This window comes from Patagioenas fasciata, chromosome 5, assembly GCF_037038585.1.
Source record: "Patagioenas fasciata isolate bPatFas1 chromosome 5, bPatFas1.hap1, whole genome shotgun sequence".
In the NCBI taxonomy this organism is placed as follows: Eukaryota; Metazoa; Chordata; class Aves; order Columbiformes; family Columbidae; genus Patagioenas; species Patagioenas fasciata.
The window spans coordinates 9,457,642-9,483,765 of record NC_092524.1 but is presented as its reverse complement, the minus strand read 5'-3'; the positions used below and the strand labels follow the sequence as shown (position 1 = coordinate 9,483,765).

The 26,124-nt window shown below is 39.9% G+C and overlaps 3 protein-coding genes across 27 annotated transcripts in view; 2 read left to right on the top strand and 1 right to left on the bottom strand.

Moving 5' to 3' along the window:
- The window catches only part of OVCH2 (ovochymase 2), a 33,473-nt gene extending 23,413 nt beyond the window's left edge, over positions 1 to 10,060 (top strand). For 2 of the 3 annotated variants that reach the window (XM_071808880.1, XM_065839300.2), the window contains 11 exons: positions 308 to 448; positions 1,450 to 1,580; positions 1,983 to 2,076; positions 2,869 to 3,000; positions 3,399 to 3,476; positions 4,123 to 4,309; positions 5,816 to 5,885; positions 6,450 to 6,645; positions 7,115 to 7,266; positions 7,585 to 7,753; positions 8,168 to 10,060. In XM_071808880.1, coding sequence (XP_071664981.1) covers positions 308 to 448; positions 1,450 to 1,580; positions 1,983 to 2,076; positions 2,869 to 3,000; positions 3,399 to 3,476; positions 4,123 to 4,309; positions 5,816 to 5,885; positions 6,450 to 6,645; positions 7,115 to 7,266; positions 7,585 to 7,753; positions 8,168 to 8,190 — 1,373 coding nt within the window. In that variant the 3' untranslated portion in view covers positions 8,191 to 10,060. The remainder of the gene's footprint in view (positions 1 to 307; positions 449 to 1,449; positions 1,581 to 1,982; positions 2,077 to 2,868; positions 3,001 to 3,398; positions 3,477 to 4,122; positions 4,310 to 5,815; positions 5,886 to 6,449; positions 6,646 to 7,114; positions 7,267 to 7,584; positions 7,754 to 8,167) is intronic. The other variant, XM_071808881.1, reaches the window with a different exon arrangement.
- Positions 10,061 to 13,059: 2,999 nt separating this feature from the next.
- The window catches only part of CYB5R2 (cytochrome b5 reductase 2), a 38,980-nt gene continuing 25,915 nt past the window's right edge, over positions 13,060 to 26,124 (top strand). For 4 of the 5 annotated variants that reach the window (XM_065840135.2, XM_065840133.2, XM_071808879.1 and 1 more), the window contains exons 1-9: positions 13,060 to 13,200; positions 13,280 to 13,426; positions 14,343 to 14,415; positions 16,164 to 16,270; positions 17,301 to 17,430; positions 18,243 to 18,326; positions 18,850 to 18,935; positions 19,775 to 19,874; positions 21,617 to 21,814. In XM_065840135.2, the coding sequence (XP_065696207.1) occupies positions 13,186 to 13,200; positions 13,280 to 13,426; positions 14,343 to 14,415; positions 16,164 to 16,270; positions 17,301 to 17,430; positions 18,243 to 18,326; positions 18,850 to 18,935; positions 19,775 to 19,874; positions 21,617 to 21,789 (915 nt within the window). In that variant the 5' untranslated portion in view covers positions 13,060 to 13,185 and the 3' untranslated portion in view covers positions 21,790 to 21,814. Of the gene's footprint in view, positions 13,201 to 13,279; positions 13,427 to 14,342; positions 14,416 to 16,163; positions 16,271 to 17,300; positions 17,431 to 18,242; positions 18,327 to 18,849; positions 18,936 to 19,774; positions 19,875 to 21,616; positions 21,819 to 26,124 lie in introns of all 5 variants that reach the window. The other variant, XM_065840134.2, reaches the window with a different exon arrangement.
- The window catches only part of PPFIBP2 (PPFIA binding protein 2), a 105,849-nt gene continuing 102,615 nt past the window's right edge, over positions 22,891 to 26,124 (bottom strand). For 18 of the 19 annotated variants that reach the window (XM_071808859.1, XM_071808858.1, XM_071808860.1 and 15 more), the window contains 2 exons: positions 25,913 to 25,978; positions 22,891 to 25,358 (listed from right to left, as the gene is read on the bottom strand). In XM_071808859.1, the coding sequence (XP_071664960.1) occupies positions 25,287 to 25,358; positions 25,913 to 25,978 (138 nt within the window). In that variant the 3' untranslated portion in view covers positions 22,891 to 25,286. Of the gene's footprint in view, positions 25,979 to 26,124 lie in introns of all 19 variants that reach the window. The other variant, XM_071808875.1, reaches the window with a different exon arrangement.

Below are 26,124 nucleotides of genomic sequence, written 5' to 3'. Positions count from 1 at the left end.
TCATGATGAACACATTGTGACATATGATCTAAAATAAAAGACAAGGAGTATAGGAGGAGAAAAAAAATGGGAAATACCTGGAAGGGAACTGTGCCAGCATATGACATTCTGGTGTCAAGGTTTTTCAGTTTTTAATAGTATGCATCTACGTGGACTAGAGGATTGATGGGGAATGTAGATGAATGAAGAGGCAATTTTCTTTTCATCCTAAAATTTTAATAGCTAAGTACTAAAAATGGTACATGCCAGTTTTTTTCAAGTGACTGAAGACTTTAAACAGTGATTATTCTCTAATAATATATTTCAGGGAAATTCTGTGGAGGAGCTCTTCCTTTACCTATTTTGATTGGCTCCAATAGTGTAAGGCTGAAATTTGTTTCTGACAACAAGGATTATGGAACTGGTTTTTCCATGACCTACAAAGCTCTTCCACCAGATATTCTTCCTGGTAAGTCTAAGTCTAGTAATATACCTGTCTGCACTCTTGTGTGGTGACCTGAAAAAAAAAATCAGGAGAGAATAAATCAGAGGATGGTCCTATGATATTATTTCTATGCAGATGATGTTGCAAACAAGGTAAGTGTGGTTAGCCTGCCATGTGGCATTGTGGAGAAACTGGGATGCCAGAAAGAGATAGAATAGATGCTCTTGAGAGAAGCCTTCATTTAACTTTGCCTCTTATGCATCCGCTTTATGCAAGATCTCATTTCCTTCCACTTCCAGAATGTTTTAGAACTCCATTAATATGATTAGTCAAATGAGCAGAATTTCCAGATGAAAGCTGCTTTGCCAGTCCCAAGCGGGCTTTTGTGGAGAGGCCCTGAGGGAGGCAGCTAATGCAGAGATACATGTCGTGGAGAATTGCTTTCAGTTTTGCTGTGTAGAGCAGTTCACCGTCATGAGGGAGGAGGCCCAAGGGGCATCTGCTGATTCTGGACAATCCCGTTTCAGACAGATACCTCTTGTTCCTCTTTCTGCAGCTTTTCCAGCTGTTTTCTTTCCTTTGCAGAGTGTAAGGGCAGAATGTAGGGAGGAATCCACTCTGAAGGGCCGTGCCACTGCGTAGCCCATCAGGAAGACACGTCCTCTGGTTGTGTTTTATGTCTCTGCTTTCCTCTTCAAATAGAGCTGGCAAATGTTCTTCTGTCATGGCCGTGTTCTGCTCTTGTGTCACCCCACACAGGTACCTGTGCCTGCCTGCACTGCCTCTAGCCAAAGGGGAAGGCTAGAGTCATGGCTTGAATTGCACTTCTCCCTGGGAACAGATTAAAATTTTCCTTGCATCTTTTTCAAACAGAAGGATTTGGCTTGCTGCCTTTGTCCTGTTCTCTTCCTCAGCTGTGTAAAAACACCACAAGAGTTTTTCTGGATATTTTATTTTATTTTATTTTTAAATGAATTATTGAATAGGAAATCACAGTGTCTCCACTTATTTTCCTGAATTTCCAGATTCTGGCTGTGAGTCCTTAGCTGTCCTTTTTGAAGAAGGAATGTTGCAAAGTATGCACTATCCAGAGCACTACAGCAACATGGCAGACTGTCAATGGATTATTTGTGCACCAGAGAACCACATAATCAAGGTATAATATGAGCCTCTTGTGCCTACAGAGTGAAAGTGGGCACCATTGAGTTAACAAGAAATTGTGCAGTTAAGGACAAGGAAGATCAAGAAACATAAGCTTGAATAATGCTGCTGGATGGGGTTGAGAAATCACTGCCCATCTCAAAAGCCGGATGGGTTTTGATTTCTCCTTTAGGTTATAGTAAAATAGGATTTCCTGGTTTAAATTCTATCATGACAGATTCTTCTAGCAAATGTAGTATGCTATGTATCACCTGTGGGAGGTCTGAATGTCAGAGAAACCAAACCCTAAAGGCATTGTTGAGAATACTAAAGACCCTATTATAGATGTTTGATTTTTTTCTGTGTGAATTTAACAGCAAAGTTCACTTTTCTTTTTCTTTTTTTTTTTTTTTTTAAGCTCACATACCAGTATTTTGAAGTAGAAGAGAGTGAAGATTGCTCTTATGATGCTGTGACTGTATATGAAGATGTGGGAAAAGAGGAGGAAATTGGTCTGACTTTTGGTTTTCGATATATTTTGAGGATGACCTGTTTCTTTTATGACTTTCACGAGCCCTGTTTTACAGTTTAAAATCAAGTTTGCCTCTAGAGTCCCAGGTGATGTTATAGGTACTAGTTTCAGTACCTTGAAAAATACTTGCAGGTATTTCTGCTTCTGTTCCACTTACAGAAGCAAAAACACATTGAACAGAGCAGTTCTGTATATTGAAATTCTGTATGAAATTCAGTGCTGAATTCATGAATAATAATTTGTTTTTATAGTAATGATCAGACACAGAAAGCACCCAATAAATCTCCTTTTCAGAGTCCAGTTGTTCTTTGCTCCAGAGGAACATTCCTGTAGCTCTCGCCACCTTGCTGGAGATTGCCCTGGCTTACATTGGGTGAGAGGAAGACCTGTCACTGCCAGCTGATTTCAGCACTTGCCTGATGCTGGTGCTTATATCAGCACCAGCAGATACTGGTATTGAAACACTAACAAGGGAAAATCAGGTTTCCAGGGCATTCTATATGTAATGGCAAGCTATGAACACCAGTGCTGCAATCAACTCCTGTGAAATAATGCAAGAGTCTCTATATTTTTATAATTACTAAACAAAGACAGACTGGCAGGAATAATAGAAGAGTCCTTTAGCCTCTCTACTCCTCTCTTGTGCATAGTTGTTTTTTATCCTTCTGTGTGAGAGCTGGAATACACAGAATATAGGTACCCACTGTTGAAGGAGATAAGGATGAACATGTACATGTTAATCTGTAGTGAATGTTTGCTTTCTCATCTTCAGCTAAGTCTTGTGGATTCACCCTACCAGCACCTGTTCTAAGCTCCTCTGCTATGATGCTGGTTGTCTTTCACTCTGATGAAACAGAGACCTTTGGCGGATTCAGAGCTATGATCTCTTTTATTCACGTAGCAGGTAATAGAAGTAACTTGGGAAACTGCCTCTTGGGGCAGCACAATGGGCTCTTCAGTGAATCTGGCTATTCAGAATTATTTTACTCTAGGAGATTTTAATCTAACATTTTTTTTCAGTGAAAAAAAAAGTTATTGTGAACCTCTTGAGGCATTAAACAAAGGGCCTATTGAGTGAGTGAAGGGAAACAATCTAACCAAAAGTGAGAGTTTTATTTTGTTTAAGAATATCTTGGTACATTTTAAACGGCACTTTGGTACCACATGAAGAAGTAATAGCACAGATCCCTACTGTAGAAATTTACTTTTTCTACAAAAAATTTAATAAAGGAAATAAAAGTTTTGTAATGAAACTGTCACTCAAGACAGCCTGCTAATACATTTGCTATTTTCTTTTGTTAGATTTAGATACTTTGGATTCAACTAGTGAAGAATTTGAAGAGGTAGATATGAGTGAAGAAGAAACACAAGTTACAACAGGTAAGCCAACCCAAGTTATATTTTCTTCATGGGCATAGGGAGTACCTTTTGGACTATATTTTAAATGGTGTTTTCTCCAAATATGTAATGGATGCAGTTGTCTCAGAATTTTTCATTGGGATATTTTTAGGAAATAAAAAGATGAATGATAACACTTCTATGCTTTGGCTTCAGAATAGCAGAACCTGTTTTTTCTTGTCTCCTTCATCATGTTAAGTCATTCACAGTAATGCAGCGACATTATTTCAGCTTGTGTTGTCAGTTTACACCTACTGGCTTTGGTGAAAATAGCTGCAAAGAGTAGAGGATACTTGAAAATAGTCAACAATATTTTGGAACTTCCCTTTTTCCCTCCAGTACTTTATGGAGAATGGGATGAGTCCATATTCATTGTAGATTTGAGACTAAAACTTTGGAAGGTAAGCAGTTGCTTTTATCTTGGAAGCTCTGTTTTGGCTCAGATCATCTCCTCATGTGATCTCTAAACATTTGGATCCTTTGTAGCGAAGGATGTTGAAAGTTTTGGAAAAAAAGGGGAGGAGGAAAGCTTGAGAAGCTGTGGGGTAGCTTTTAAATGGACTGTGCTTTGCTTCCCCAAATCTTAACATCTAAAGACTTCTTGAGACAGCGGTGCTTTCTGTTTCAGATGATATTTGTGGAATGCCTTCAAATCAGCCCAGGTTCATCTTCAGTAGGATAATTGGAGGTGAAGAAGCTGTACCATATTCATGGCCTTGGCAGGTCAGTGTACAAATTTCAGATCAGCATATCTGTGGAGGAACAGTTCTTGCCAAAGAGTGGGTTGTCACAGCTGCTCACTGCTTTAATTCTAAGTAAGTACACAGGGATTAACCCTTCCCCGGGAACTTCTGTATTCGCACCGTGAGTCTCTGCAGCCGTGGTGGTTCTGCCCAGGGTGGCTGGCACAGTTTTGGTTACCACCTACTTGCAGCTCACACTAGCATAGGATTCTTTTGCTCTACACACATATACTAGGATTAGAGTGGCTACTAAGGAAGTAAGAAGCCTACTTCTGTAGGCTTGGTTTTCATTCAGATCAGTTTTCAGAAAAGATTACAAGATAATACATCCCTTGTCATCCATCACTCTTGGGCAACTTCTTTGTATTTGGGTTATTTACAGAGCATGTTTTCATCCAGATAGATTCAACCTATCAAAAAAAATCTAAAAATTACTGAATTTTTGTAGGTTTTGGAGGACATACAGGAGGCTTTTGTGCACAGGGTTGACGCCATTCCCTTATCAATAACTGTCAGTCTGTTAGATTAGATGGAAGATGCTCTGTCTTTATTAAGAGGAGTCAAAAGGATAGTCTGTGTGACTTTCAGACTCTTTAAAATACTTTCCAAAGTGCAGTTTGTTTATTCATCTGTTGGGCTGAACACTACCCGACTGTTTTGAATTTCAAATTAATCACAAAGACATTAATTTAAAATTCACGTACCTTGGGTCATGAAAATATATTTTTAAAATCCTCCCAGGATTGCTGTGATAAAAGTATTTTTGTCCTGTTTTCAAATAAAGTTGCAATTACTTGAAAATGAGGGTAAGTTTTCAAAAGCCCTGAATGCCAAAGATGCCTAGACATCTGTATTATCGATTTCTTTGACCCTCTTGCCCACCCCCACAAAACTGGAGATCTGAAATGCAAATGCTGTTTTGAATTTGGGACTTTGTGGTTCTGAGTTTCTAAATATCAGTTTGCAAATTGATGTCAGGAGCATTGTTGTGCTGTGTTGAAGGCATGGCTTTAAGAGTTGTACTAGGGAGGAATTCTCTATTGCACATTGCCATTACATCAGAATTTGTGTATGTGGATTAATGATTTTACACAACTGATTTCATCAGGGAATTATGACAAGTTCTCAGGGAGTGAGAAGGTTTGGTTAAGAAACCGAAGGGTAAAATCAAATGTTTCTGTTGCATTTCTTCATATAATTTAATGGGTAGTTATGTTTTTGAGGTCATCCATTTTTTTTTCATCAAGAAGGCAGGGACCAGCACTGTCCCTGGATGATGTGGATCATGCAGACCTCGTGTTCTGCATCAGGCATCCTCAGTCCTTGTAAAAATGAACAGTCTCTCAGTTCGCTATATGTTCGAGAGATCCTGCTGCCTCATCATGAGAATATTTCATAGAAGACAATGAGAAGATTTCCATAGATTTGTATGGGAGTATGGGCCTCAGGAGACCTAGGAATATGTAGGGCTCTTGCATCTCTCTTGGGTGGGGGCGGTTTTAAGATTCACAAGTTTGAAGAATGCAAGAATGCTGTTAGACCAGCCTGAGAATGTACTTACCTTTTTTTTTTTGTTAGAGAAGTATACAGAGACTTATGGATGGTGGTGACAGGAATTCATGATCTCACAGACCAAGAATACAGACAGGTACTGTAAGTTCTGTTTAATAACATATAAATCAAACTTGCAAAATAGTTTTTAATGTAAATGCATCTCTCAAATTGTTCATGACGCAGCAATCTAATAGCCTGCATGCTGACCTTGATCTGCATTTACACAAGAGCTTTTGAGTGACAGTCAGCGAAATTTTATCAGCACAGACCTGTGCCTTCACCAGTCATGAACTCCAAAGCTCAGTATCCTGGAGGATGTGGGAATGAGGAGTGTATTGTCTCTGAATTCCCTGGTGACTATTACCAGGGCAGAAATATTTGGGGCGCAACTTTCCCCTTTGCCCAGACTGGACAAGTGTTTTTTCCAAGACCCTCTTCCTACACTTGCTGTGTGGAGTTTCCTGCATGTTCTCTGATCCATGTCCAGAGGCATAATCTTGACTTTTTAATACAAGGAAGCTTGTGATTTGATCAGCTGCTTTCAAATGTTTCTTTCCCTTCAGGCTTCTCATATAAGCCCTGAAAATTTTATAAAACCAAAGTGATGTAAATACCAACATTCATAAGTTAGAAAATGTCCATGTCCTTGCTTTCCTAGAAAAGGTCAGTGAAGCAGTATATCATACATCCAAGTTTTAACAAGACCACTATGGACTCTGATATCGCCTTACTGCAACTGGCCAAGCCCTTAGAGTTCAACCACTACGTGCGCCCAGTGTGCCTCCCTGCCAGGGAGGAGGAGGTCCAGCCCTCGAGCGTGTGTGTGGTCACAGGATGGGGTGCACATGAAGGAGGTATGCAATCTTTGCCGTTTTGAAGGCTAAGCATGCTGTAGCTGTGTTTTAAATGCTGTGTTCTGTGTTGTGACATTCATGCTGTCTTCACAGAAAGGGTTGTCAGGCATTGGAACAGGCTGTTCAGGGAAGTGGTTGAGTCACCATCCCTGGAGGTGTTTAAAAGATGTGCAGATGTGGCACTTAGGGACATACATGGTTCAGAGGTGGACTTGGCAGTGTTATGTTAACGGTTGGACTTGATCTTAAAGGTCTTTTCCAACCAAAGTTATTCTATGATTCTATACATTAGTTCTTGGAGAACAGATGTGTTAAAAAGTTTTCATTTGTGTAAGATCACCAGGGAAATGGGTGGGAGGTAAGCAATCACATAATTTAGATTGAGACCATTTGAAAGAGGGAGGAGTAAATCTTTCTGGAATCACTTATTCGTGCCTCTGCTAGTTTCTGAGATGTCTTTTGCTTCAAGACAGAGGAAAGGGGAAAAAATTGCATCAGCTGGAAGTGCCCATCCTAGTCCTTGAAACGTGTCAGAGCTATTATGTAAATCTTCCCAGTAAAGTGACCCAGAGGATGATCTGTGCTGGATTCCCTCTGGAAGAAGGCAAGGACTCCTGCACAGTAAGTTGCGCACATCCCCTTTGCCTTCTGACACCTGGGGCAGGGCTAGATGGGTTCTGAAAAGGGGAGTGTTGAGACCTCGCTAAGCTGTTTTCTTGCAAAAGGTTATAGGTGATTTAAAACAACAGACTCCTTAATAGCAGGATTTTAATTACACAGCAAGAAGAGGTACTTCCCTTGAACAAAGATTATTTCTCTGCTTTTTAAAATCGGTAAGCCCCAAACACATAGGCAGCTGGTACCTCTTGTAGCTGAACTAGTATTTTAAAAACAAGAAGTGATGTTTGTGCACCACAAGATTCCTTTGTCCTTGTGCAGGGTGATTCTGGTGGCCCATTAGTTTGTCCTTCAGAAGATAACTCGGGATTTTACACCCTTCATGGAATCACAAGCTGGGGCTTGGGATGCGGAAGGAAGAGTTACCCAGGAGTATACACAAATGTTGGTGTTTTTGTTGACTGGATCAAACAGAGTGTTAATAGTAGTGGTATGTATGAAAAAAAAGTGCAATTAAATAAATCCTTTTGCTATTGTTAAATGCTTAGTTTGAGATCTTTTCCAGGGTGACATTTTTATATTCGTGTGTCCAGCACTTCCCAAATTCTTAGCTGTTTAAAATACCCCTAGCTGAATGCCCAGAAACAGATTAATCTGAATCAGTAATCACTTCTGAAAATCTTATTTCTTCTGGCTATATAATTATTCCCCTCTCTATTGCATTTCTCACATTGATGAATATGGTTTCCATATTGCCGCTTTTCAGCCTCCTTTCTCAGGGCTGGCAGGGGGTAGGGAGACATGAACTGACGCATGACAGCTGAGTCCACTTTGACAAGTTTACAGACTGCCTTTGGTGATGATTTTTGCCAAGTTTACCCCATGTTTTTTCTCCTTTTTGTAGATCTCCCCATTTTCATGGTGTGACCATCGAGAGAGCAGTTCTGGTGGACGACACTGTAAAACACTTCCAAATCACAAATGTCATGAAAAGCAATTTTTGATGAGACTGTGTTAGTTCATGGTTGCTTAACAGATTCCAAAGTAGCTTATAGTTATCCTGGTGAATTTATTGCTGATTTACCCAAACTGAGACATTGGCTTTACAACTGTGTGCTTGGGGAAGACACAAGTTATTTGCAGGCTTCTGACACTCTGATAATCTATTTTACAAGGATTGAAGGGGAAAATAAACCACTATATACCATATGCCAAGTATATCCTTGAATGTAGTATTGGAAAGCATAAAAATACTGTAGAAATGAGACTAAATAAGTGCCTGTGTAAAATGACTGAAGGAACAGTCAGCCATCTGTCCATTCAGGTCCATGAGAGTGTTACCCCTGGCTCTAGGAGGAGCAGTGGCAGCAGGAGTGCATCACTGAGAAGCAGAACAACATTGTCATGTGAATCAATCCGATTACTGAGAAAAGGATATTTTTAATATATTTGTTCCCATTTAAACAAATTGAGTGTTGTTTAGACAAAAAGAAGTGTTTGTAAAGACAAGTGTTACAGGCCAAGGGCCTTTGGCACCATGCAAGAACTGACAGCTATCCTAATTAATCTATACATATAATTTAAAAGGCACTGTGTAATCCACACGCTGCAAACTGAGCACATTTTCTTGTAAATAGCAGTTTGTTTAATGCCCAAATGGCTGCTTACACAAGAAATTGTGATGGCAGGCTCCAACTAGCTTTGCAGACTGTTTTGTGCACAGGCTTAGTGTTTAGAAAATAGATTATCATAGTACCATAGGTAACGCAAGTATAAACATTCTTTAACTCAGTGATCTATAAAATAAGTGGAAAAGGAAGTAAGATCTCTTTTTTTTTTTTTTCTGTTGATATTAATGGCAAAAATTTTAGAGATGTGTTTCCCATCCATGCATCTGATGCCAGTAACCCTACTTTTTTGATGACATTATTCTAGAACTTCTGATTTTTTTAAAGATATAATTTTATTCTGTAGCTGGCGAAAAAAAGAATATCTCTATATTTATTCCCAAGTGAATACGGTAAATGTTTTTCACCAGTTTCTTGTTTTCCCTGTAAAGTTGTAGGGAAAAGCCCACAAAATAGTCTAGAGTGTGAGCTTTCCACCTTCATGGTGGAAAGACTATGGACAAATTCAGATTAACTGTAAGGCATAGCTGTATTACATTATTAAGAGAGTATGCTTGTTCTATCTTTGATAAGCTCTTTGAAGAGATCTTTGGAGAGCAATAGAGAGAAATATCCTTTGCAATTTTTCATTAGGGAAGTCTGTTAATGTTCAGTCATGGTGGAAGTTTCTATTAGCTAACTACATCAAGTTTAACTATGGGAGCAGATGTGTCTAATCACTTGGTTGCTATTCTGTTTTGCTTAACAGGAACAAGATAATTTAAAATACCTGTAAAGTTTTTATCTGCTTATTTAGCAATGTCAGTGGGTATGTTCAGAAAAATAAAGAAATGGGGGAGAACTATGGGTGGTATCAGCTGTGCCAGGCCTGTTGAATGCAGTGGCTATATGCTGATAAATTTATATTGCTTAAAAAATTCATTTTGTATAATAGGAGTGCTATCTTTGATTATTTTATTTGATTGTTCGGGTACTTACATTTGCTTGACTGCATGATGTTGACCTTTTGTGTTTCTCTTAGTGTGGTTTTAAAACCAGTCTAGTTTTGCTTTTGTTTCTTGTATCTTTTTAGTCCATTGTAAGCTACCAGTATCTTTTAGCAATAATGTGAAGTGTTTTGTGATGCAAATTTGATTTTAAAAAATCAATTAAAAAATACTTTCCATGGAGTTCATGTAATGAAATTGTGTTTTAGTTTTTACAAAATTGATATCAAGTCCACTTTAATTCTTAACAGTTATAAGAGGCTTTTCTGAACCCTACCGTCATTAAGTAGGATACTTTAGTACTGAGGTAGGCTGATGTTCCCGATGTGCTTAAAATCTGGATAGACACCTTCTTCTCTTGGCACGTAAGTAAAAAAAATCTTTGTAACATTATACGGAAGCAAATGAAGGCTCATTGCATTGTTCATTGGCACTGTGCCAAATATTTAGAATAAATACTTGTCCATTGTCAAAGCATGTCTGGTGATAGTACATAAGAGGAAGCAATCATTGTCTGAAATCTGATTTCTGGCTAGATGGATACAAAAGATGTTAAAAACATTGTTGATCACTGACTTGATGGCATTATCTCTATGAATTCGTGTTTCACAATTGTTTTACTTTGCCATCTCCTCCTTTTCCAGCCCAGGACAACGTAGTGGCTACTGCATCGTACTGCACCGCACTCCTGTGTCCTCCCTGACGGAGCCAGAGGAGCGATAGCACAGCAGCATCATCTCCTTCCACAAGGTGCTCTGCCCGCAGGTACCCATGCTGTCCATTTCCTGACTTTTCTTTTGACAATCATACTATTGAGGTAGTAGTGTAGAACTATATTCTCCTGTGATCTTCCCCTAGCCTTTTTTCCTACGTACCTCTTGAGGACAAGTGGCACAGGGGCAGGTTTTTTCTCATTTAGCAATCCATTTACTGTCCTGTGTTGGATGAACAGAAAGACTGTTATTTCTTCACCTGAAGTGACTAGATTTGTTTTTTTGCGTGCTTTCAAATGAGTGAATTTAACAGTAACACCAGAGGAACTGTGGATGTTATGTCTGTGTAAGACAAGTTAACAAGAGGAAATAATTAGGTTTGGTACTTCAAAGAAAAAAAAAAGATGTTTATGTATACCAAACCTCTGCCTGTGGCACAAAAGAAAATGATCAGCAAAAACTGAAGGAGCATTAGAAATAGTTAATACAGAAAACAAGAAACAAATTAAATGTTTCTGAAGCTCTTCAAAACCCCCGACTTGCCTTTCTCTCTCTGTTCTTGAGGGAAGATTAATGCTTCTTGTCAATAGTGCAATTTAGAGAACCACTGGTAATTGCCTAGCTGTGCAATTATTAGTCATAGTAGACAGTCCTGTCTTGAAAAATTAACAAAGCCAAAAATAGTATAAATTACTACTTATCCTTCAGTTGTTACTACTTATCCTTCAGTTGTTCCTATTTATCCTTCAGGATAAATTCTGACTGAGAAATCTGAATGTTTCTTGTCTCTGTTATTTTTGTTCTGCTTTATTCTGCTTGAGTTTCAAGCCTTTTGCCATGTGGATATATGGTTGGTCATTGACGAAAGCGAAATACGTAAAAGTTACAAGCGGTACCATTACCATATTGCCAGATAATAAGAAGTCACAACATCTTGGTGGGAGAATCTAGCTTTTTTTAATCATGGAGAATGGGTCATTCAGCCTGGGGGGTCCTGGGCTTGGTTACGATACTCTGAGGACAGTGGCTCTGTGTGACACCAGCACAAGGAGTTAATTTACTTCAGGAATGGAACTGTAACATTTTGGCAGTGGTTCCCCTGCTCTTGTAGTTAGATGAGGAAAAGCTAGTATTGACAAAAGAAATAAAAAGGAGCCTGGTGGAGAATTTATTCTCCAGCTTTCCATAGTCAGTACTTCAGTAGCGCAGGAGACTGAATTTGTTGTTGTTTTTCTCTTTAGTCTTTTTACAAGTCACATAAAATTCAAGTATGCAAAAAACTAACAAACCGAATTTATTATCTCCCCTTGTATCACCATCTACAGCTTGGCACACTGTGACATTATTCCTGGTATTCCTTCCCCATAGGTTTGGTCAGTTTTCTTCTGACAAAGATACATCTATGTGATACAGGCATCCTTTTATCTTAGAGAAACTATTTTACACCTTGTGGTATGGGCTTGAACTTCAAAGAGTTGTATTTTCTTTTAACTGACTTTTGTGACTGTCCCAGACTACGTGCTCCCGTCCTATACTCTGTAGGGGAAATAATTATACTCTCTTTTAGGGTTTTTGTTTTGTTTTGTGGTTATTTATTCATTTATTGTTTGTTTTCTCTTTTTGTTTTTACAAGCCATTTGAAGTCCATAGATGCTGAATACTTTATTAGGGCTGTTTGTTGCGAAGTAAAATTTTGGCACAGGGGATGGGGAAGAAATTGGGAAACAATTTCCCACAGTTACTCTAGCTGAAGGTCAGACTTCTTGCACACCCTTTCCCTAGTTAGTTGGTTGTTGGGCCAGGCACTGACATTGTAGTTCAGTTACCTGTAATGCTGGTGCAGCCTTCACGGCCTTTCCTTAGGATTGTACCTATTGCTGGTTGAGTATGAAAATGAAAAATGCCACCTCTACCTGTGAACCTTGTGCTGTTAGATCATAAGGCTGCATGCTGCTTTTTCCCAGAGGACTTGAACTTTGTTATTTTACAGGACAGACTGCAGCAAACTGGGACTGGACCAGAACTCCGTCATCGCTGTTCTGTTGCTGAACACAAAAGCAATGAGATTTAAGGTAGGGTGACGCAGGGGAGGAAAAGGACTGTAGCCAGTGAGCGTCCACCTGGGTAACTGCATTTGGTGGCTGTTTCTATCCCACTGTTTTCTGCAAAGGGGGTCTGGTTGCTCGCAGTGGCCCGTGGTGTGACGTGCTCCCAACCTCGGGAGATGGACCTGCTGTCCAAAACGGTCCCGCAGTGAGATCTGTGCACAGGACACGTGAAATGCTGATAAACCTCTAAGTATTCTTAAAACGTGCCTTAGCTTCACACACAGACCCTTCAAATGGGGCTTCTTTTCCTAGGGTGTCCTGTTTCAGGCGGGGTTGCGGGAGGAGCGGGGTTTGGAGCAACGCTATGCCCGGCCCAGCCTCCGCCTGGCCCCACGCCAGCGCCCTGCCCACGCGTGACCGTGGCACCAGGAGGCGGAGCCCCGGGAGCAGCTCAGCCCCGCGGAGCCGGGCCGGGGTGGTGCGAGCTGTGGGGCGGAGGGGGAAGGTGGAGCCGTGGTTACTCGCCGGGGAGCCGCTGTTGGCCGCCATGGAAGCGCTTGCGGTGAGGAGCCGGGAGGGAGGCAGCGTGTGCGAGTCCGCGTGGGGCTGTTCCCCTCACCGCCTTGCGCTTCTCCTCGCAGGACGCGCCTGTGGCGATCGCCGTGACCGTGGTAGCTGTGTCCGCCCTGCTGCTGCTGCTGCTCAGAGGGACAGGAGGGAGGACGAGCGGCCCCGTCACGTTGCAGGACCCTGTCGTTAAATACCCGCTGCGGCTGGTGGACAAAGAGGTGACCGAGCTGAACCCCCGCGTCGTGCCGGCTCTGCGGGCGTCGGTGCTGCCCATCGCCCGGGAGGGGTGGGCGCGGTTGGTCCGTTGGTTTGGGGGTCTGAGGGGCGGTTGTTCCGTTGGTTTGGGGGCTCTGAGAGGCGGTTGTTCGGTTGGTTTGGGGCTCTGAGCGGTGGTTGGTCCGTTGGTTTGGGGGGTGTGGGGGGCGGTTGGTCCGTTGGTTTGGGGGTGTGGGGGGCGGTTGGTCCTTTGGTTTGGGGGTCTGAGGGGCTGTTTTCTATGAACTGCCCCAGGCTTGGGGCCAGAGCAGAGCTCAGAGCCCTCGAGGGGCAGCTGTGACTCCCACAGCCATGTTGCAGTGTTTCCCTAGGGTAGAGCAGGATTCTTAAAAGCATTTACGCCTATAGTACCGTGTTACACTTGTTTCAAGAGGAGGGTGGGCTCATTTCTTTGTGTGTTTAAATCCTAGTTTAGAGCTGTGCTTCTCTCTTGGTATCTATCCAATGCGAGTCAGTGAGAGGTAACCCAACAGCCTGTGCTGCTGCATGTGGTGTCTTGCCTGATCTTTGGTCACACATTACGAAATGTGCTCACTGGCCTTGGGCAATAGAGGCTTTACAGATTTTCTTTATGTAAAGGTGCTCTAGGGATTGCACAGACAGGTGAAAGTCACTTCTTGTGCAATTAATGAGGAAAAGACTGCTTCTAAAACTTCTGATCTAAGTAAACTTTATTTTCAATGCCATTTCTGCTTCCCTTTCTAGCATTTGGCTTGCATGCTATCAAAGAACAGGCTTACTAAAGCATATTGTGTTGAGCAGAGTTTGAAATTCAAAGCAGTGGGCGTGTTGACTGTTGACCCCATTCTGATTTTATGTTTTGTTTTATGTTATTTTATTTTATTTTATTTTTTTTAGGAAATCAGTCATGATACCAAGAAATTCCGATTTGGGCTACCTTCACCTGATCATGTATTAGGATTACCTGTAGGCAAGTACTGAAAACACTTCATTACATGTTTTTCTGGTTTTAGGATTTACAGCTCCTAGTTCTTGGACTTCTGACTGTTTGGGAATGTAATGCTCAGCAAAGCAAAGAGTTAAAAGCTGCATCTGAATGCTACTAAGTCAGATTTCCTGAAGGGTTGTATTTCTGATCTTTTGTGTGTGTTTTGTTCTGCTTGTGTTAAATTGTGTGGTGTAGTTTAGGACAAGAACAGTGAAACTGAACTGAGTTTGATGAAATTCATCACTGGCCAGGATATAAGCAGAATGGTACCTCTCAAAACTTTTTCATGTTTCTTGCAGTGTACTTCCACCTGGTGCTCCCTCAGTTTACTGTCTATTGCCCTCATGCTTTTGATGAACATGGTCACACTTGTAGATGAGAAAGACGCTTCTGCTTGGGAACCTGTAACTATTTTGTGTGGAATAAAGGGGAAAATACAACTACTTTATATAGAAAATGCTGCAATATTCAGCGCATTTTCTCTGTATGCACTTAGCCTTGATTTACATACATATGTGTACAAGTCTGTCTTGCTTTCTGTAGCATGAAGTGCAGTTCAGACTAGGGTTGGCACAGCCTTCTTTCCTGTACCATGCAAAACTGATGGCATTGAACACTGGACCTTGAATTAGTGGTAATCTATGCAGGGGAAAGTCTCCCTTTCTGATCTGCAGATGTGGAAGACGTAGCCCTGTTCTGTACTGTGTTTCATAGTTTCCTGTGCTGTATGGCAAGTGTCAGGGTCTTTCTCATTCTGTGTTTTGAGTACGTCCTTCTCACATGCTGCCTGTCAAGGGCAGCAGTCTTTCTCCAAATTCTCTTCTGACGTATATGGGAAAGTGTACTTGAACTGTCCACATTAACTAGACAAATGATAAATTGATTGAAATATGCCCTGTGGTGCCTGTGTTTTCTAGACTTTATTCTTAGGAATTTAGGAATAAGATCCTGAAACAGTATGGGCCAGGTTACCTCCTGCAAGATTCCTGCCTTCTACTTTTTACCAGGATCATTTTGGTAAAAATAAATGCTTCCTGCTAGCACTGGTCCTGATTTTGTTTTTCCGTACAACCCTGTAGGTTAGTGCTGTCTGGCTGAGGAGACTACTCTTGGCAAGGAGTTTCAGTTCTTTTAATCAGCAGAAACAAGTGCCTTTCAGAGTCTACCTCTTGGAGCCTTAAGTTGGGCAAAGAACTCTCTGTGGGCAGCAGTGTCCAATGCTGTGGAAGCCACAGCATTATGGAGGCAGGAATTATGGAGGAGGAATATGGCCCAAGGCTTTGTTCTTGATGTCTTGAATCTCTGGGAGGTTTGCTCTGAGAGGCTGCTGCCATCAAACCATAATATATATTTTTTGCTTTGCCTATGTGAGCTGGTGCATCCTTACTTTCACTTCATTAATGAACATGAGAACAGCAGAACCCAAAATACAGAGCACTGAAGAATGAACAACAAACTTTCTATATGTATTCTACTATAAATTTTCTACTCTCCTGTTATAGTATCTTAGCCTTGATTCTGTAACGTAGCTGCTCTCTTCAGTTAATCTGTGCTCCAGAAACATTTGTTGATAAAAGAAGAGGCTAGATGTTTTATACAGCATTTTTATGGTAAAGATTTTCTCTATCATTACTTTGGTTTAATGGGTTATAATACCTGCTACTTCAGGCCTGAGAAAAGTTTGAAACTGGTGATGAAAAATTAATCAGATTGTAATTCCCTCTCCCTAGGCCAACATGTTTACCTTTCTGCAAAAATCGATGGCAATCTGGTGATTCGAGCCTATACCCCTGTTTCCAGTGATGAGACAAAAGGTTATGTTGATTTAATTATAAAGGTAAATTTTAGTTTTCTTTAATACAGATAAATTGCTAACTGGAAGGAAGTATTTCATCTTAGTGAAATATAGAGGTGTTTTTGATTGATCTTCTTTTGAATAGAATGACTGCACAGCAAGCAACTCATTTCACATTATTCTTGAATAGTAAGTTGTGTCCTGTTTATCTGCTGTATGTCATTGAGATGTAGCTGAGGTAGGGAAGATAGAGGATGGAATCACTTCTTTGGCAGTACTGCAGGAACCTCCCATGTATGTGTGTGTATATATATATGGTTTTGGTTTATTTTGGCAACACACAAATAGTGATCACTCAAGCTGCTTATGCTGGTACTTTTACTTACTGCTAATATCTCTAAGTAGAAAACAAGTTGATAAGAACTGCTATTGTTGACCCTACAGAGGTTGCAGTTTCACGTCTGTAAGTGTGAAAAGTTGTGCTAATGTGTTTATTGATTAAGAAAATGGGATACAAAAACCAGGAAAATCCTTTAAGCTAGGGAATGCAAGATTATTTGATCCTGGTACTTCTGGATTTTCTAATCCTTTTCTACAAAAAAAATCCTTAGGCAAAAATCTGGTCTTTTTTTGAATGCTCTGTTCTTCATGTTACAAGTATGGTGAATTGTTATTAATGAGTTAATACTATGTGCTTTGAAAGGTAAAAAAACCTCTCCTGTGGCTGAAGTCTCTTCTTAAAAAGAAAAAGAAGCAATGCTATTTTCAGAAGGAGCAGTTACAAAGATGGGGTAACATAAGGTTCTTGTCAAAGCATTAGTGAAATGAGTGCACCAGTACATAATCTTCCTGTGCCTGTCAACCTGGCTGATTGCAGGGAGCATAACATCATGTGCATGAGAGAAAGTTTTACTTGCTTTGGCAGCTTCGTGTTGCAAGGCACAACAGATAACAGAGAGCAAAGAATTGTGTCTTTCTCAGATGTTAACTTTCAGACCTGCAATATTACAGTTTGTAAAATTGTCTGCAGTAAAACTAGTGGCTGATATCCTACAAATTATTGTTTTTACAGGTCTACCACAAAAATGTAAATCCCAAGTTTCCAGAAGGTGGGAAGATGTCTCAGTACCTAGATAACATGAAGATTGGAGATGTTATTGACTTCAGAGGGCCAAATGGGCTCCTTGTCTACAAGGGGGCAGGTACTGTGACATGAAGGTGGGAGAGCAAAAGGGAGGAACTTTTATTGGTTATTTTCAGAGGTGTTTTATAAAACTTGTCAACTTCATAGAGAATCCTTTTTTTTTTTTTTCAAGTGGAAAAGGGAAAATCCACCTTTTCTGGACTTGACTGAGAACCCATCAGAGTTGATCTGATGGGAAAGAGCACTTTGTGTTTACTTGGTGCGAAGAATAGAAGGTTATTGTCTCACTCCTGGGACTGTATAACTAAATCTGAAAAAATCGTTATTGCATTATATTACTGAGAACACTGCACTGAAAATAATACCTCAGCTATACATATGGAAGGAGATGTTCCAAAAGCTTCTTAAACAAGTGAGGTTGTGGCCTAAAATGCCCTCTGGGAATCTCAGTGCTGTTACTGAAGAACCTGCTGACTGAGAGCCAACTCTGTTTCATGATTAAACCAAGCCTGAGGTGACTGGGAGGAAATAAGTTTAGAGAGTAATCTTCTTTCAAGATATATGTGAAAGATTTTGCTTTGATCATGATGGAGAGGGGCTGTGCACTTAACTCACACTTCAGGGGGGTAAAAGCCCAGTGCTCCTCTGGATCATGATGTTTTATGATGAGTAATATACCAATGAATCTGTTGTATCTCTGAGGATGTTGTATCTCAGATGCATGTTTTACAAACGTTCCTTTCTGCTCTGCTTTGGCTGCTATAAACAGTAGTAGCTATAAAAGCTTGTTACCAGTCACAGATCTTTTAAGATTAGGGTATGTCAAGTGCTTTTCATATGGAATACTTTTCATAGAAATATTTTTTCTAGGTACCTTTCTTATCAAGCCTCAGAAGAAAGCTGAAGCTGAGAAAAAGTTCGCAAAGCATCTTGGGATGATAGCTGGAGGAACAGGTAAAGCTATTCTCATCCTAGGAAATCTGTAGAGAAGAAAGATGGCTTTGTGGATGTGGGTGAGGAGTGTCAGACACTGTACTTCTTTTAATGAGTGGTGACGTTGGGGCTTTCTGGTGGTTCGGACTCAGTCCTGGGAGCTGGAAACTTTCCAATTTTAGTCTTGATTTACTGTGTGACCTCTGAGAAGTTGCTTCATCTCTCTGAGCTTTGCTCTCGACAACAAAAAATATTGTAGGAGAATGTCTTGAGGGTAATATTACTATATGTGATAGAGAATACTAAAGAAGAAAGCCCCAGGTACAAGTATTGTGGTGTTTTTTTTTTTTTTTTTTGAAACTATGTGTAATAATAGAAACCCCCAGCCTCTGCATTTGGCATGGATTAGAAATTCAGAGATATGTAGCTCTGTGCAGACTAAACTCCCACTGAAGACTGAAGACAGGCATCATTGACATTGAAACTGTACCCTTATGGCGGTTGAAAGAAATACCTGGTTCTTAACTGCTTTGTTTTTTAACAGGAATAACTCCTATGTTGCAGCTGATACGTCAAATCACAAGTGATCCTAAGGACTCCACCAAATGTTACCTTCTCTTTGCTAATCAGGTGAGTATACTGACGCATCTGTGTTCCTTTTTTAATGGTCTGCTTTTTTGCTGGCCTATGAGCTTTTTAAACTGATGGGACATTGACTCATGGAAAAAAAATACTGCTCTACATGTTTCGCACTCTTCCAGTGTCTTTGGGTTTGTATTGTCACCCAACCGTTTATGAGAAAATATTACCTGGGTTAGCACATTTAAAAATAATCAGTATAGGGAGGAGCAGGAAGGGGTTATTTTGTAAGCTTTTAATATATTGTCTTGTGTGAAAATGATTTAAGAGGGAAAAACTAAATAAAATAATTATCCATAAGGCCCTTTATAAATATATGTGTGGTGCTCTCATAGTTCCATGATTTTGTTTGTTTTGGAGATGGCTCCTCATAGTTTCGCTTGTACTCCCTAATTCCTATATTAGAGATAAATAGTGTGAACAGATCCTGATCTTTCTAATAATTTTACTCCTTCACTGATTTCAAGGAAACAGGATTTTGTGCTGTTAATCTGTTTCTACAGTTAAGCTTCACCGTGTCTGTACAGGGCTGTGTTTGCCATAGTCAGAGACAAATCCAGCTAATTGTGATTTTAGTCTGGATTGAGAAGTTGTTCAAATTGCCGTCTTTAAGACAGTGTTTAGGTGGCTATTAAGTCTCATGGTTTGTTTTTCTTAATCTGAATTTACAGAAGCCTGTAGTGATAATAGCTATCATGTAAGGGGAAAGGAAAATCACGTTCTTGGTTTGAATGAGTTGCCATTGTACTTGTCTTGTTGAACGCCAGATGAGCTCACATCAGAGGGCATCTTGAGATGGCTTGGAGCTAAACAGTGGTCTCATTTTGCAGACAGAAAAAGATATATTACTGAGAGCTGAGCTAGAAGACCTTGCTAAGAGGCATCCTGATCAGTTCACGCTTTGGTATACACTGGACAGACCTCCACAAGGTAGGCTGCTGGTACACACTGGAAATGTCTTCGCTCATTGCTGTATGACACAGTTTCACTCTTGTTCCAGGGGCCATTAGTATGGTATCAAGTCTTCTTGTCTTACACTGTTTTAAACAACAAAGACACCCCCCAGCTCCTCAGACACAAGCCTTACCACAACACCTCTTTTGAAAACTGTTCTAAACCAGGTGGACTTTAGAAAGTGTGAACTAATATTTACTTCCTATTGGGTCAGACATATTACTCAGTGGATCTTCTGGTGTATATCAGGATGTGCCAGTTTTGACTATTCAACAGAAGTTACAGCTCTGCCTTAGGCTCTCTACCTAGTCAGGTTATGTTAGCCTTTTGTTGGCATTAAATTGTTTAATATCTGTAGATGGTACATGCACATCTTCATTTTGCAGCAGCTCTAGATTAGACTGTGGTAAAACAGAGCTGCCATGTGTATAGATTAAGGCATTAGCTGTAGGCTGGTGTAGCACTGAGTTGGAAATGGAGAGGTTGAACTCTACTGAATCTCCTTTGAAACTTGGGTATTCACATTTGCATGTGTTGGAAGTGATCTGAGCTTTGATTTAACAGATGTAAGAGCCAAACTGAGTCAGGTCAAAGTCCTGTACCTGTTATCAGCAATAGCTGTGAGTAGATGGCCAGAGCAGAGTAATCAGCTTTGATACTCTTTGCCGCCATTAATCTGTTCTGAACCAAATGTGCCCCTATGGGTACAGTAACCCTCAGTAGACTACTTCTGTATGAACTTGCTGTATCGCCTTGGAGCCCCTGTGAGTTGTTTGGCAGCCTGTTGGTTCCACAGGATTAGCGCTTTTGTGTGAAGAATTACTTCCTCTGCTTTGCATTTACTTCAGTTCATGTGTGAACAGGTCTTCACGTTACTAATTTTACAGATGTATCAATCATGCCACTGCCCCATCTCCTCTATGCTGAAGATTGCTGCTCTTCCCCACCCAGCAGTGGTTACATACCTGTGCTCATGTTCTCTCAACGTTTTCCAGCTCTGCTGTGTCCCTTTTTGGACTGTGCAGATCGGAACTGAACAGCAGTTCTCAAGATGTAGGCAAACTGTGTTTTCACTTTGACATGGTGTTCCCTTTTCCTTTCCTACTAGTACTTAATATTTAATAAGCCTTTTGACTGCTGCTCTTTTCATAACCCCAATATCTTGCTCCTGATAAATGAGCAAAGCACATATTTTTTTGTATGTGAAGGCGGGATTGTTTTTCCTACTTGGCTCGCTTTAAAGGGAAGATGCGTTCAATAATATTATTGCTTGAAATAATTTAGTGGGTTTTTTTTTCCTCTTATAATTTAATTACACAGGAGAACTTTTGTCATCAAACTTTGTCACCTCATCATTTGATCTGTTTGCCATTTTTTTTTAAAATTGTTGGATGGCGCAGGTCTCAATACCTGCGCCTTCACAACTGCCCCGGGTGACCTCTCTTCACTGGAAAAGCTGATTTATTCTTCCTATATATTGCTGCCTGCTGTCTAATTTCTTTTGAATGTCTGAAAGTCTTTATAAACCCTTATCAACCAGATCCATCCCTATCAAAGATGACCATTAGAGTTGAGCTCAGTGATAGATTTAACCCTCTCTTTGCATGCAGTGATGGTGGCAAACTTTCAGCTACTTTGCAGTTTAAATATATGCAGTTTTAAAAAGGCTTCAGGCTGTAGAGAAATCAAAATTACACAGTTGATTTTCTTTATTTCAGATTGGAAGTACAGTTCTGGCTTCATCACTGCAGATATGATTAAAGCCCACCTCCCTTCCCCTGGCAGTGAGACGCTCATTCTCATGTGTGGGCCACCACCTATGATTCAGTTTGCGTGTCAGCCCAACCTGGACAAACTCGGCTATCCCAAGAGCAGTACATTTGCTTATTAACAGCGATGTCATCTCATACCTTTTTGTAAGTAAGTTAAGTTCCTACAGGGACAACTGGTATGTAACTGTGCAGCATTTCTTATTTTTGTGCGTGTGTTTTTAACTGCTTAATGTAATTTCTGTGGTTTGTAACTTCATTAATACCTTTGTGTGTTTTGATACTAAGAAGTTGAGCGGTCATCTTGAATTGTGTGGAAGTAACGTAGTCTAAAAAATTAAGTATAATTGGAGAGCTAGGACAGAAATAGAACTACTTGTTTGTCAACATAGGTATGGAATTTGGGAGAGGGCTGTAAAACTGGACTAGGTTTATTTGACTGTGCTCTATAGTGCATCCTGGGGACAAGAGTACAAGAACAGGCATGATTTTTTTTTTAAATGCTATTTTATAACCCTTTAGTAAGACTAAGAAAGAAGTCACAGTATGCTATTGAGAAAGTGAACAGAACTTGGGTAACATGCAAACTGCTTATTACCGTAATAGCTATTCTCATCAGTGTGAAATTTATTCAGAAGGATTACATAACTTCATGCTGTCTTTTAACAGCCTTAGCTAAACTATCACTGCCAACAATACATGGAAGCTCTGGGCTGCATATACAGATGTAAATATCCAGTGATGTCATTCTCCAAGTGTAGTGCTTGTTCTTTTGGCAGTTTCAGAAATTTCCTTTGTTTACGAGAAAACATGCCTTCTTACTTCCTATGGCAAGCTATGCTGAGTCAGTTTTAAACTCAGCTAATGCCTCATCTCAGTGTTTTTACCACATAGCATTTAATTCTTAATTCAGTGCCTGAAGTACTACATGTTCATTTCCAAGAATTAGTTTATGTTATATTTGTTTTAGGGTCTGACTAATCACTGAGCCAGAAGGCTTGTTTCTTCAGATGCTAAAGAATATGTTTACTAAATATTTTTATTCATCTAAAGCAAAACTAAAGGAATCTACTAGTTAAACACTGATGTAGTGGTTTTGTACTTCATCTCTTACATTTGTAGCTAGAATGCTAAGACAGACAGGGAGTCAGACTGTGAAATCTATCCCTGATGAGAAATCAACCACACGTCTTTGTCAGAATCATTCCACAGTCAGCAAGAGATGGAGGAGCATTCAGAATTTATTCATAACAGTCAAAAATAAGCATTTATGCTTGTGTTATACTAATTAGGATTTCATACTGTTATATATATATATTTTTAAAAAACAGTAATTTTGTAGATTGACTATTCACAGCCAAGTTGGCACAGCAACACACTGAGTTATAAATACATCATCAAAAAATCTGAAAACCTGCTTGAAATATCCCAATGGTACTAACACTGCTTCTGTTGGAGCAGCTTATCCTGCTTGTAGTGCTGTAATAATTCTGCTGGCTAATTAACCTGACAAAGTATTGCAAATTCCTGTAGTACATGATCTGGTCACTAGTGTTGATTGTCCTGCCAGATCAGAGATGTACTTGACTGGTACGTTTCGTACCTTTTATTAAGTATTTTTAGGTTGCTGATGTTCTCATTCCTTTGGATTTGCCACTAGCATTTAATTGTTTAGTGACTGAAAAAAACTTGCCTTGGTTTTACCATTTTAGCTTCTAAAATCTGAACATACAGTGCAGTGTCCCTCATGGAGTGAGGACTAGCATAGGTCACCTTTAAAAAGTGCCACTGAGAGCTCTCACAGAGCCCTTGCTGCACACTCCAGACAGCACCTGAGATTTCCGCTTTGTTTGGTAGTGTTGTGGCTGCGAGTGACCTGTCCTCAGGCTCTATTAATATGTGAACCAACACCCTGCAGCCAGCAAGCAGAGAGTAACACACATCATCCATTTAGAAACTACGTCTTTTCATCACAATCAAGCAGATTTCTTTTCTGCTATTTCTCTTGTTTACTAAAATATCTTGTTAATGCATGAGAGGCATATGTCAACAGATGCCAAGAGTCATTGCAGCTGCAAAGGAGACACTGTCACCCTTGAACAGCCCCTCAAGTAGTGAGAAACCCTGATTCCCTCTGTTCCAGTGCTGCAGTCCCATGTAGCGCAGTAGAGTAGCATCAGATCTATTTATTTTGTCAGGTGTTTTAAACAAACAAAAACCTGTTGTATTATGGCGCTTGCCTGGTATTCCTTAGTCACATTTTACACATCACAGAGCAGTAATGTTTGTCTCCTATTACTAAATAAAGTATTATATGAAAATTTATCTGTAGCTGAAATGAAAAGAGAACTGAAAGTGAACAGCAGTATTGTTTACAACATCACCAGTTCTCATGCAAGCACATTACAAAAATGTTTCTACTGCAGTCTCCAGGCTTCAGGGCTGTTTATGTGGTCATACGTTTAATTAGGTGTAACTAACTATAGAAAGAAAATCAGTTTACCACCATCCCTGGCTTCCTGAGAGCCTGTACGTTGTTTCAGAGTAGCGAGATATGGGGCTCAGAAAACTTTGTCTGAACCATTTTGACTGTTCAGAAGAGGCTTCTGAGCATCCCAGTGTTTGCACATGTGCATCAGTACTAGCCATTTTAGACAAAATGTCAGTGTACAGAAAGAGCTCTAATTTAAGAACTGTCATTTAAAACCAAACAGTGGATCATGCTGGAAATCCTGTTGTGCTCACCCTACAAAATACGGCAAACACCATTCCTAAGCTAATTGAAAATGTAACTTTAAGTTCTGTGATTGCTCCTTGATTGTGAATATCTTGGTGCACATCTAAAAGTCACGCAATAATAAGAAGCTTCCTTTAAAGGAAGGACCAGCTTTTAAGTCTGGTGGAGTCAAAGTTACATTTTCTGCTGCAGTTGTTCAGCATCCTTTTGAGTTAGGTAAAGATTTGTGAATGTGCCATCTTTATTGTCATCCTCCTGATAAAAGCAAGGGATTGATGGATAGGATTATGTGCTATTCTTCCCGTTCTATACTGCACTTGGAGAAAAAGAGGGCAGGACATGTGCTAATAATAGGGATGATGATTGATAGATTAAAATTCTTTTACAGGAAGCAGTCTCTGGCAAGACTGCAGTAGTAGTTAGGGGGCCATTATCACTGCACTCACCAGCATTCGTCTGAATTTCTAGGTGGCTCTGATTAGTCCACGTGGTACAACAGAATATTAATGATTCCTACATTAGAAGTTAATTATAAAAATAAAAAAAATTACAAAATATTTTTCATAATAGTATGTAAACATACCATGTAAAAGACAACTGAATAAAAGGGTAAAACATGGTGCCAGTCTTGGCTTTCCAGACTCTGGATATGAGTACCCTTTCTCTCTCAACACCTATTTCACATTATGTAACATGGAAAACAGCGCAGAGGAGAGCTACCTGTAAATGTGTTGCTAACTTGATGACATTAAATGCTTATGTAGCAAGTGTCACTGACAGAAAAGAGATAAAACTTTTCTGCACCACAGCATTAAGCTTCTCCTGGCCACCTTTCTAGACAAGCATGAGGTATTTATTAGTGTTCTTGGTCACATTGAAACATCATCTCCAGTCTTCAAAGGTAGGTGTTAGAAATCTGTTGTCATTCAGCATTTCATCTTGACTTAACATAGTCTGAAAAAACAAGATGTGAATGAGTAAGCATATTCAGTTAGAGCTAAAAAGAAATCCAACTGCAATGAGATCAGGTTCACAACAGGGGGGGTTAGAGCCACAGAAAATTAAGAAGAATTTCTCAAAGGCAGCTTTAGATAAACTTGTTTGCTTGAGAGAATTCTCACAGAGCTTGTGTGTGGCATTGTGACTTAACTATATTACATAATTCTTCATTATACCTTTCAGTTAACTCTTTAAAAAAATAGCTGCTATAGTCAGGAATTAATACTGTTGTGGTTACTTGCAAAATCTTTGAATTGTTTTCTTTTAAGGGGATGAATACCTGTCATTGGGTCAAAGAGATATCAGAGTTTATGAAAACTTAAAATAGGCCTAAATGAAACTTAATTGCTAGTGCCAATTAAAAGCAGGGTTTCTTTGGGCTGTGAATTTGCAATTAGGCTACGAAGAAGTATTTAACAAGAATAGTGTCCCACTTGCTCTACTACCAGCAAAGACCAACTTCAGCAGAATACATTTGTGACTTTAAAATGAGTGAAATTAGTACATACCGTAAGATGGCTTATACCTTGAGAAAGAGCACCTATTTGCATTACTGTTCCTTCTGAATGTTCCATCTGTAAAAGTATTCAGGAACTAGTTCAAATCAGACAGTATGTGCAACTTTATTCATTCTACATGCATCTTTGGATGGTATCTGTGCCTGGATAGATGAAATTGTGGTACGTTTAAAAGCTCCAATTTCTGCACATTAACAAACATG